We start from the raw sequence: 12,848 nt of genomic DNA on the forward strand, positions 1-12,848 counted from the left end.
TGTCGCTTTTCTACCCTGCCCATGGTAGGATGATGAGCTGAGCACGAGGATGTTCATCTGTGGCCGTTTCGTTACCCTTTCTAAATACTTCTGGACCGGTGATTTCAGGATCAATTGTTCGAAAGTAAACAAATACCGTCAAGCGACAGCTCAAATTTTGTGATTTTTCAAGAAACGTTATTATGAGCCGTTTTTGAGTTATCCGAAATATTTGCTTCTGCGATTTACTGTGGGCCTCTTTCATGAATTCCTCCAGAATATCTCTATCGATTCTTCCAGGGGTTTTTTAAGGTATCCCTCTATGGGTTCATCGAGATATTTTCTCAATGAACTTCTCTTGAGATCTCTCCAGGAAGTTCTGATGAGGTTTCACTAGTAATTGCAGAGATTCCTCCAGCAATCCCTCCTAGTATTTCTCTAGAAATTCTTCTAGAGAATTCTCTAGAAAGTGCCTTCAGAAATATTGGGATTGTTCAAGACAATCATCCAGGGATTTTTCCAGAAGTTCCACCGGTTATTCCTCCAGGAACAGCTTCAGAGGTTTATTCCAGAACTTCCAGCTGACATCTCTCAAGCAATTATTGCAACTGTAGTTCCTCCTGAAAAATCTTAAGAAAAATCTTTGGAGGAATTCTTATAAGCATTCTGGTATGTATCATTGTAGAAAATTCAGCAGAAATCCTAGGAGAAATTGCTGGAGGAAATTGTACAAGAATTTTCAGATAAACCCCATCAGTAAGAGGAAAGGAATGGGAGAATCCAAAGAGAAATTACATAAAGAAATACCTGGAGGAATACCTAGAGAAGTCCCTCGAGGACCTTCTACATACTCTGATTTGTGGTAGTCATTAGACCACCAAAGCCATTTCTGGACACAACTCTTCTATCATTTAAGTGGACAGTATTTGACCATGAAACATCGCTCCACTCGGGTCAGTTTCACTTATCCGACGAGGGAGATTGTTTATTTTGCGACGGAGCCCAATTTCCGCACTACACGAGCAAGGGATCAATTTCGCGAACGATGTGGATCCAGGTGTGCGCGCGTTGATTTTCGCTGCGAAATGCGCGTAAAGCTACCTTCAGTGCGTGGAGGGCGAAGATGGGGACCATTACGAACCGTCCTCGTATGTAGGTACTTGCAGAAGATCGTCGTCCCACGGTTTTGATTTTCGAATTCGATTTCGGTGGCGCGTTACCGTGTTTTTTTTTCAGTAAGTAAGTACCCAAATGCGCGAGCGCGCGATCGAAGAAGGTACATGCATCCGTTATGTAAAGACAGAGTTCGTTCCATCTTGATCGTTAAGGCAGCGAGTCAGTGAGGCTCGTTTTCTATACAAGTAACATCAATTAGCAACTATTTTTGGGTTTTCGAATTTTCTACTAGGGCTCAATTGGTGAAATGGGTAGCTTATTGCTGGTACCTACCACCGAGATTAGTATGGCTGGCCCAATGAATGGATGAGAGTGCGAGCTTTCGTGCGGTGAATGGAGTGGGCCAATTTTGAATGGACAAATGACTTAACATTTTTGTTAGGTAAATATTTTCTCCATGCGCGGTGAAATTACCAAACTGTGGATATCGGCACGGTGAATGAAAAACTGCTACTGTGGATAGTTGTTTGACACAGGTGTGGAATAGCTTCTGGTCTTGTTTTCTAGTTGGAGGAAGAGAGTCACCCTCTTCTAAATATTGTTTTTTTGCTGGAGAACAGTTGACTTTTCAGGCATAACAATTTAGTGACCCAAGTAACACACTTGTTACAGAAGAGTCACGGCGGCGCAGGTTTTTGTTGCGCAGAAGTCACTGTGACTTACTTCTAACAAATAAACACTTACTTGCTATCTAGCAAGTAAGTCACAGTGACAACAAAAACCTGCACCGCCGTGACTCTTTTGTAACAAGTGTGTTACTTGGGGAGTATACATTCATGTCCTTGATTAGGTCATCTCGGAATCTCGGCTTCATTTTCCCAGGTCTTCGGCCACCATCCAGATCTATTTCACAAGAACTTCTGTTATCCAAAGTTACCATAATTATATTCGTAAATCATATGCCGATCACAAGTAATATGCTTTTCCTAGAGTTGTTGAAACGTTTTTCAACGAGGAATAATCTTTGATCAGAAATAGCTTCAAACTTAGGTCTTTTATCGTCACTTCTTTTCATGGTACGTGTTACATAGAGCATAAAGATGACACTCTAATCTAACAATGATACTTCAACTGTAAAAGAAGATTCATTAAGCTTACAAGTCTTTACGTAACACGTGACAAGCATCGATAGAGGACTCCGATACCGTTTGCCCTACTTCGCTCATCAATACTGAAACTCATCTCCATATTCTCCGTAGTCTCCATGTGAAATTCAGGTAGCTACGGTATGTTATCCCGCTGGCAGCACTCCCGTGCTACCGGTGTTGCTGCTGACGATGTGACTACTCTAAAAGACTGAAAGAATGACGAAGCCAAATTAAACACTGACCGGCCACTAGCCAACTCAGCCAGCGGTGGTGGTGCTGGTGGTAGAGCCTCCCTATAATTATTTATAATTCGTTTATCTTATTAAAAGCGAGAATTATAATAGCCGGCTGCTGCTGCTCATCAGTATACCCCGCTCGCGCAAAAGAGACGAGCACCGGGAGGAACAATCGGGGTGCGATCGGAAATTAAATAATTTAAGACCTACCGGTGCACCGGCTGGCTGACTGGCTCGCTGCATCGGCGGGTCCAGCAACCAGAGTGTTTGGAGGCGTGCGGCCTTTTAGGGGGAGAAATTTTGGACCGGAATGTGCTATCGGGCATTTCTCGTTTGGGGAATTGGAACCATCCATCCATGGTTGAAGGAAGGATAATTGTAGGGTCAGAAGCGTTTCGTTCCTATCCTCGTGGGAGCGATGGTGCTGGGCTAGGAACTCAAAATAATCAAATGAGACTTACAGAAGTTATAATCTTTGTTAAACAGATGGTAGAAAGATATTATCTCGTCCAAAATGAAGTCTTCGTAGCGAATTCAAAACCAATAAGGAACTTCTGCTTCCAAAGTAAATTCTAATTATCACTGCTTCAAGTACCCATTTCGCTACGAATCATAACCGCTCATAATGAACTTGCTAAATGTCACTGATTTTTATACAGTCTCAAAGGGATTGCCCCTATTCTATCCTGTTTATCCTGTCCCTGATAGCAATCACTAGATCTATTTATCGACATGTGCTTCCGCAACCAGACAAGAGAAAAAAAGATACCGTATCGGAACGATACCAGAGAGGTGCTTCCGACCCATCCGCATAGGTGCACAGCAGAGGCGTGAAAATTGAAATTACCTTTGTTTGTAAACCCTCCCCTTTCAATAGGCATCGTTGCGTAGCGAATGCAGGGTCGGATCAGATCGATTTGTGTGTCAGATTTTTTTTTTCACACTTTTGAAGAAATTGATATTTTTCTACTTTTAAACGGAGCAGAGCCTGCTGTAAAGGACATACATCTTGGTATACTAGTTCAGTGCATCAGAACCTCAAATGCACAAATTTCAAGAAGCGGTTCTTGCTCAGCTGTAAGAAGCTTAATATAAGAAGGTCCGTTGCACTGTTTTGTGTGCTTAAAATCACGAACAAGTCCAGCAATCGCCCATTGTGGTGGTCATTTTGGAACTCAAACGAGCCTGTTCTTAACCCTCTAATTGCCAACCCCGCCTTAAGGTAGGGTATAGTTTGAGCATTTTTTGCATTTGTTCTTTGCTGACCAAACCAAATTATTATAATTTTTAATTTTGGCTTATTTTGTTTGCATATCTCAAAATGGATTAGAGTGTGTTTTTATTTTATTTTTTATTTTATTTTTTTCACCAATTTTAGAGTTGAATACACTATAAAATTATTTCATTATTTATTTAGTTACACGAAAAATACACGGTAATTCTAATGAAATAAAAAAAAACAAAATAAAAATAGTTCAAAAATAGTCCTAGTTTACAGCATTTTTGAACTTGTTGAGCTGATAATGACTTTTAGGGTAGAATCATGCCCTGAGTTCAAAAACGTGAAGAAAAAAAATACAGTAGAGCGGAATTTTTCTTTTCCGACTTTCCATACGAGGCTTTCGATTTATTTTTATTACCGACGCTTTACGGCTTTTGATTTGAAATCGCTTTTTTTTCTATTTTGAAGCAAAGTTGTTGCCCTCAAACATCTCATTTTCCATAGCGAATGCTTTGATTGAGCTGAAATTTTTACTGTTACTAGCTAACATCTTTTGTTTCAAATATACGCTGAATTGTTTGATTGCTTTTTTTTTACTTCAAAATATACAAACCATCATTATTTTTTTTAAATTTTGCTTATTTTTAAGAAGTTTGCCCCATTCACTAATAAATATTTCGAATTCCATCAATTTGTTGTGTTCAAGTGATCGGAACATATTAAATTCAGCTTTCTGTTTACGCAAAAAGATTGAAAATTTGTTGACTGCAACGCAAGGTATTAGAATTTTAGTAAATTTCATATCAATTTTAACATAAAATTAAAAAAAAAACTGTTATACTTCAACATTTTTGAATCACGGCTTCGAAATCAGCTCATTATCAATTTCATAAACTAGTGTCGTCATAAAATCTCAAAATGACCATGTTTTAAAGACAGGCAACCCAAATAGGCTTTTAGGAGACATATAAAAGTTTAAAGATATTTAAAAAAAAGAAAATTTGAATGGTAAAATTTCCGAAGGAATCTCTGAAAGAGTTCCTGGAAAAACAAACTAAGGAATTATAGTCAAAAAACCCTTCAGGAATTTCTGAAGGAATCCCGTAATTAATTCCTGTAAAAAAAACCTCTAGAGGAGTTCCGGGATAAATCTCTGAAATGACTCCTAGAAGAATCATTGGAGCCGGGGCCCGTGGCGTAGTGGCTACACGTTCGCTTCATAAGCGGATGGTCATGGGTTCGACACCAGCCACGGCACTTCGTCAGTTGCTCTCCCCTCGAGAGCGGCTGGCACTGACCCTCTTCTGAGCTCTCATAGCTCTAACGGATCCGGACAATTGGATATCGACGAAATGGCGCCTAATAATGGACCCCCAATCGGACTGGAAAAGGATCAGCAGCCACACATCATCATCCTCGTACTCATCATTCTACCATGGACAGAGTAGAAAGTGAAAGCAGCACATATGCAACCAGTTCTATATAGTAGAATTAGAATAAATTTAGGCGCTGTACAAACTGTAAGTGCAGCTGTCAGTTGTAATTGCTCTCGTAGTGCCCCAGTGGACAAAAGAGCTGTAAATAAGGCTAAGTGGTTCAAAATAAAAAAGAGTCATTGGAGGAATTTCCATTGAAATCTCTAACAAAATCACTGTTAGGATTCCAGATAAAATTCTTGGAGAAGTTGACGGAGGAATTCTTGAAAAAGTTCTTAGAGAATATCTATAGCAATTCCTGGAGGAATCTCAGCACAAATTAATTGAGAAATTCTAGCATGAACTCTAAGAAAATCCCAGCATGCATTTGTGGAAGAATCTCTGTAGGAATTCTAAAAAAAAATCATGAGGAAAATTCCTGTAGCAATTCCATGAGATTTTTTCTTTAGAAGAGAGACATCCTAAAAGAAATCCAGAGAAGTCCCTGGAAGAATCCCCAGTAGAGTTCTTGGAAAAACCGCTGCAGACATTTTTAGATAAATCTATGGGTGAATTCCTGAAAGAATCCATGCAAATTCCTAGAAAAAAATCCTAGATAAATACGCGGATTAATTTTTGGAGAATCTCTGCCATAATTCCGGGAGAAATAACAGGAGAAATTCCTGAAACAATACCATAAGATATTTCTGTTGAGGAAGATATCTTAGAACAACCCCAACAGAAATTTAGAGAAATCCATTGATGAGTTCCTGGCAGAATTTCTAGAAAAAAATCCTGCAGCAACTCCTTTATAAATCCTAGGAGGAGTTTCAGAAAAATTTTAGGATGTGTTATTGGAGAAATTTCTTGAGAAATGTATGGTTAGCTCCTATAGAAATTCCTGTAAAAAATCCTGCAGAAATATCAGCAAGAGTTTCTGGAGGAATCCCAGAAGAAGTTTCCGAAGAAATCTCAAGAAAAACTTCTGGGGGTATCACAAAAAGTGTGCTTGGAAAATTCATAGTGAAATATTTGAAGGGATTGTTTCTATAACAATCTATAATCTCCTGAAAAATTCCTGTAGAGATGCCTTGTGGAATTTATAGAAAAACACCAGCCGAAATTCCTGTGAGAATCTCAGTGGAAGTGGAGGAAATGCAGCGAAAACCTCTGAATGAATTCCAGCAGGAGTTCTTAAAGGAACCATAAGAGATATCAGAAGATTCTTATACATATTTTCGGAAGAATTGTTGGAAGAAGTCACGAAAGAATTCGTGGACGAATACCAGGAATCGGAGAAACAGAGAAAATGTTTTTTTTACGAAATTCTGTCACTACACGTTGCTTGTGTGCGTACATTTTTTAGAAATTTCATATTTTGGAATCCCGATATCCCGACAAACTCAACACAAACTTCTCTCACTGAAATCTCCCATGGTATGAGATGAACGAACCAAGGGCTGAAAATCCCTATATAAATAAAATATTAATAATTATAACCCCCAGGAACACGACTTTGAAACGCCTTGGAACTCCTCTTCTTGAAACTTCCAGAAATCTAATAGATTCTCTTGAAACGCTTTGAAATTATCTGTAACTATTCAGAAACCCCCCAGAATCTTCTTGAAAACCCCAGGGTTCTCACGAAGCCCCCTTGAAAAGCCTTGAAACCCAATTGAGGCTTTACAAAACTTCTCGGAAAACTTCACTAATACTTTTGTAACTTTTAGTAGAACATTTATATTTGAATCACAAGTTAAAAATTAAAAACACTTCACTATTTACTTTTGCAAAAAGAAAAACTAAAAATGACTTTTAAATAAAAACTAGAACAGGACGAGCCAATTCCTTTTAATTCCACTACTTTGCTTATCTTCGGACAGATAGGCCTATTTCGTCTGCGACTTACAGACTTCTTCAGTGTTGAGTGCTCGACTTACTTCTCGGAAAAACCACTGGAAAACCTCGAGAAATCGACCATCCCCTCCACCTGAAACCCCTGAAGCCACCCTGAAACCTCCGGGAAACCCTCTGGAACCCGCTAAAGTCCTCTGAATAGCATTAAAATGCCTCTGAAAACACCCTGAAACATCTCACAAAAAGCCCCCCTAAGAACCCCCTGATAATCTCCTAGCCAAGGTGTCTCACAATTTAAATCTTCAAATAAATTTACTATAAAATTAACATATTTTATAAAAAAAAATTGAAGTATATGGTGTAGGCCCAGAAAGTCATCAATGTAGGTTCTCTACATCTAAAAATATTCTTGTTTTCTATTTCAGCATAAATTTTATACTATCGTCACATTCTGATCCGTATAGACACAAGACAGTGTCTAACAAACTCGTTTTTTGTATTTTCTCTTATACGCTCTTACTTGACCTAATCCAAACTATTTCATTCAGCAAGACCATGCATAGCTCGTTAAACTATGTACGAGTAAACTTCATCCCCTACATGTTTACTCCAGAAATCCCGGTAAGGTTATCCACACGAAATTCTTGGGGGAAACCCGGATAAAATTCCGGAAGGAATCCTGGATGCAACCCTGGAGAAATCCCTGGAGTTATCCTTGGCAGGGATGGCATTCCACACCGAAAATGTGCACAGTGCATCTCATTTTCATATTAAAACCGTGCACACTTGCATACACACTGAGGAGCATGCCATCCCTGATCCTTGGAAAAATCCCTGAAAAAAATAGCAGAAATCCCTCAGGGAATCCTGAGCGCAATCAATGAAAGAGTCCTGAAGTAAGAATCCAATACAGAATCCTGGGGAATCACAGGAGAATTTGAGAAAAGAATTTTGAGAAGAATCCATGAACAAAATAAAGATCCCTGAAAAAAACATTTAAAATAATCAGTAATCTGTGCGACCAAATCGGTCGAAGATGAAATCTAAATAAAATAATCTTGGAAGGACTCACAGAAAAAATCTGGGGAGAAAATCCTAAAGGAAACCCATGCAGGATGGAATCCTGAAAGGACGTCCGGTTCAAAAAAATAAGAGAAAACCGAAGGAATCCCTGAAAAAAACTTAAAAGTAGTCCTTTTTAACAACATGGATGAATCCCCTAAATAATTCCAGTAGAGATCCCTGAAAGAAGCCTAAACGAATCCCAAAAGAAATCTCCAAAGGAATCATTGAAAAAATGTCAAGTAGGATTAATGTAGGAATCCCGGGAAAAATCACTGGCGGAATCCCAAAAGGAATCCCTGAAGAAGTATCTGGGGAATCCCGGAAGCAGTATCTGAATAAATCCCAAGAGAAATCTCTAAAAGACTTATTGGGTATTCTTAAGGTAAGCCAGGAATAATCCCCAAAGGAATCTCCTAATGAATATCGGGAGAAATAGCTGAAAGATTGCCGGATAGAATCCAGGAAGAAATCAATGGAGGAATCTCATAAGGAATTCCGGGAGAAATCCCTGGAGGAATTTTGGGAAAAGCCTTAAAAGAGTCCGTGATTGAATCGCAGGTGGAATCTTTAAAGCAAAACTGCGAAAAATCAAAAAATAAATCCCTGAAGGAATCAATGAAGGAAGGAAGGGAGGAACTGATGAAAGAAACCCGGAAAAAACCTAAGAAAATCGTGAAGCAATCCCTGCTACAATCTTGGGAATAATCCGAAAAAGAATTCCGGAAGGAATCCCTGAAGAAATTCTAAAAAGTTTCCCGGAAGAAAAAAATGCAGGAAACCCCGAGGGATGGAATGCTTTAAAAGATTCCTTATGGAATCATGAAAGAGTTCTCTGAAGGAATCCCGGGGAATTCCTATAGGAATCTAGGCAGGAACATCTAATGCAATTTAAGAAAGAATTGCTGGAGGAACTCCAGGAGCAATCTCTTAAGAAAACCCGGAAGCGTCAATGAACAAATATCGGAGAGAACCTCGAAAGGAATCCCGGGCGGGGGAAAACGCTGAAGCAATCTCATGAAAAAAAAATGTTGGTAGAAATTCATAAAATAATCTTGGGAGAAATCCCTAAAGGAATCCAGTGACAAATCCAAACGCAATTCCATTAAAAAAAACTGGAAGAATCCTCAACACAATCCTGGAGAAATCCCTACAGAAAATGAATTTCAGAAGAAATGCTGGGACGTATCCCTTCAGGATTCTCGGGAAGAATCACAAGGTGTAAAAAATCCAATGGGAGTTATTAGGAGGAATTGCTGAGGCCTTGTATGTAGTAGACCCCAGTGCCACCAAGTGCGATAATTCTTAACTGGAAATCTTTCCGACACACGCCTCTTATACAATTTCATAGGAATCTTTAAATCTGTTCATTGAGTCGAGATATTAGCAATAGTAGTTTTATTACCCCAGTATTCGAAGGATTTTATACTAATATAATTGCGTTGGCAGACTTTGTTTGGTCAGGCAAACATATTTGCAGAGAACACCAAAATTGCATCTTCTTGCAAATGAGGTATTATCGAATCATGTCAATCATACCACCGACAAACCGACGTGCCAGCTTATACAACTTTTCCATTTTTTCTTGGCAAATAAGTCCTCATTTTAATCACTAGCTTCATCTGTGCGATGGTTTACACAGCTTCCTTATGTATGCGTGCGTACAGGAGCTTTAACTTGTTAAATTATTTTACTCATTTCGAAGAAATAACATTCATTCAATGTTTTGCTCAATAAGAAGACATTTCGTTATAAACGTTGACATACAATTTCCTGCGCTGGAACTTTTTATGTTTTGGATATTTTATTTGAGATTTATTGACTATTTTGCTTCATATCATAGTATTTCTTTGAATTATTCATTGCATGATTGATTGTATCTTCTATTGGTGCGATAGAAATAAAAGTATGATGTTTACATCCGTCAGCTGAACATTTTTGCGCTGTTTTTTTTTAACATCTTTCCGAGATGTACTAGCCTAGGGCTAATAATCTCGTTAATACAGATAAAAAAATTAACATCTTTCACAAGGTTTCTTTTGTCTAGCGACGTAAATGACAGGAAGAGTTACGATTTTTTAAACGGTTCGAGATTCAAATTTTTTGCCAATCTTAGAAACAGAAATCATATCTCAAAAACTAAGAAATATCTCTGATTTTTTTTATATGTTACGCCAAATTTCCTGAATTTTCTGATAAAAATATAAACCCCTTTGGTACCAAGACCACAAAAACGCAAAAAAAAACTAAAAAAATCATATTTTTTGCACCTAAATACAATTTGGCCCCTTCAACGTATGTTTTCTTAAAACTACTATTGAATAGCATTCAAACAAACAAAAAATTGAAATCGGTCAACTGGTTCAAAAGTTATGATTTTTAGAGAAAACCTTGAATTTTGTCACCCTAATGACGAAATACGGTTCAAATTATTTTCGATGAACTACGAACCCACCAAGTTTCACGACAATCGGAGTTGCACTAGGGTATCGCGCCACTTGGGCGGTGGCTTCTATATTCGTCTGTTTTCCACTATAACTCAGTCAATTTTGAACCAATTGACTTGAAATGTTGTACACTAGTAGATACTATACCTATCTCACCACATTCCAAAAGTTGTGTCAATTGGTTCAAATTTGATTGAGTTATAGTGGAAAACAGACGAATATAGAAGCCACCGCCCAAGTGGCGCGATTCCCTATACCATTTTTCTAAGGAATCTTTGCAACAATATTTGAGCCATCTAGTGAGCCAAATTTGAAGTTTTTTATTCGCCATGTAGGGTCTGGGACCATTTGGGCAGGAGCACCTATTTTGGGCACTTGCTGCTATAACTCAGTCAATTTTCAACCGATTGACTTGATTTTTGAGACACGATCAGATACGCACAGAATCTAGCCATGTGCAGAAATTCAAGTTAATCGGTTTGAAATTGCCTGAGTTATAGCAGCAAGTGCCCAAAATAGGTGCTCCTGCCCAAATGGTCCCAGACCCTACGAAGAAATATGTACCTATGTATCTTTTCAACAACTTCTTCAAAGACAGTAAATTGAAAACTTGTGTTATTTTCAAGATATTCGCATCAAAAGTACTGTCTTATAAAAATAGGACGCTGGAATATGGATTAAACTTCTCTGTAATCCTATAAATCCGTGCAAGTAATAATTCCATTTGGGATTAATTCATAACATATATTTAGTCGTCGAATGTATGCTTTCAACGAGCCAATTCACCAGATCCGACTCTGCCCACCTACATCATTATCACTGAATGAGCAACACTGGCTCATTTGACTTCGCACATTCTACGGCCATCAGGCGAATCAAAATTTTCGACACACCGACCAACCGGCTCTAACGCCAATGATAGGCGCGAGCGAACCAAAACTGAGAGACACACAGAGACCACTCCCCCCGAGCGAACCACCGGCGGCGCGGCGCAATCGGTCGTTGATGGCCCGACGAGCAATATTTCGCGATGATGAGCAGCGTGCTCCAATCCGATTCCAACGGTGCCGATGATTTTATTTAAATTTCGGACGTGACGCGAGTGACAACGACAACCACCGGCGGAGTCGGACGGGTCTCCGCGAGAGAACGCACGCGATTATAGAGCTGTAAAATATCAATTTTCGACAACGACAACGACGACGACGACGACGGTATTGAGAACCATCTCTCGTGGTGGTCTCTGCGCGCTAAGCACCCGGCGTGCGGAAGATTTATCGAGTGTAAATTGCGGAGGCGAGCCGGCTCGTCAAGTGGAAGCAGCTCCCAAGAAGATCGAAAAATTGATGGAGAAAACATTAGGCCTGTTGGGGTTGAGAGCTCACCTATCTAAGTTGGGATCAAATTTGTCAAAGTTATGCTAAAATATGTAGATTGTGAGTGCGTTTGGACGACGGTCATTCGGCGAGAATTGGCCTCTGAAGTGATTTGACAAGGGAATCCATCAACGAATCTAAGCTCCGATAGCGAAGTGAATTATGATATATTATGGTAGGATAATCATTATCTCCATCGATTCGCATCACATAAAACACTAAATACTCGAACCGGTTCCTTCACCATCATCCACAGCCAAATCAGCAGAGAGTTCCGACCTGATGTAACCTTGAGCGTTGTTTTTGTCCATTTCTTTGCAGGTGCTCCACAACTTCTGTCGCAAGTTGTAACCTCACCGAGTGCCGTCCCGTCGTCGCCACCAGCCGTGCCGACGTCACCAGCCGCGAGGACCGTCGTCAGTGCGACATCGCCTCCGAGCAGTAGTCAGCATCCAGCAGTGGAAAAGAGCCTACTGGCACTTGGCGCAGATCTCAGAATCGCCGCAGCAGCTCAACATTTGGTCAGTTCCGGTGGTTCCTCGTTATTGCGGAAGGTCGCCGGAAACAGCTCGAGTGTCGGTGGTAGCAGTACAACCAGTGGTGGTAGCACGACCAGTGGGAGTAGTACCAGCATGTTATTGCTGCAACATCAGGTGAGTTTTGGAGGGAAGAACTTGATCCATTCTCAGTGGCAATGGCGCGTGCGATGATAAAATTCTCTTCAGCACCCCAAATACCAAAACTTTGAAAATACAAAAAGTAAAACTAACAGAATAGACACATAAGTCATACAAAACAGAGAAGTTAGCAAGAACAGATAACAGACAGAAAAAAAATACGAAGACACACAAAAACAGAAAAAAAGAATGCAGGGGAAAATGGACAAAGTAGAAAGAAAAACAAGGCAAAAACAACAGAAAAGCCAAATGAAACCGCCCAAGTAACACTTCAAAGTCCAATAGTTGGTTTATGAGACGCCAGATCACACCC

The 12,848-nt window shown here is 39.6% G+C and overlaps 1 protein-coding gene across 3 annotated transcripts in view; it reads left to right on the forward strand.

Moving 5' to 3' along the window:
• The window catches only part of LOC109622172 (probable nuclear hormone receptor HR38), a 456,982-nt gene that overhangs the window by 414,911 nt on the left and 29,223 nt on the right, over positions 1-12,848 (forward strand). For 2 of the 3 annotated variants that reach the window (XM_029853432.2, XM_029853433.2), the window contains exon 2: positions 12,180-12,511. In XM_029853432.2, the coding sequence (XP_029709292.1) occupies positions 12,180-12,511 (332 nt within the window). Of the gene's footprint in view, positions 1-11,498; positions 12,034-12,179; positions 12,512-12,848 lie in introns of those variants that run through there. The other variant, XM_020076394.3, reaches the window with a different exon arrangement.

The sequence above is a fragment of the Aedes albopictus genome, chromosome 2, assembly GCF_035046485.1.
Source record: "Aedes albopictus strain Foshan chromosome 2, AalbF5, whole genome shotgun sequence".
Classification (NCBI taxonomy): Eukaryota; Metazoa; Arthropoda; class Insecta; order Diptera; family Culicidae; genus Aedes; species Aedes albopictus.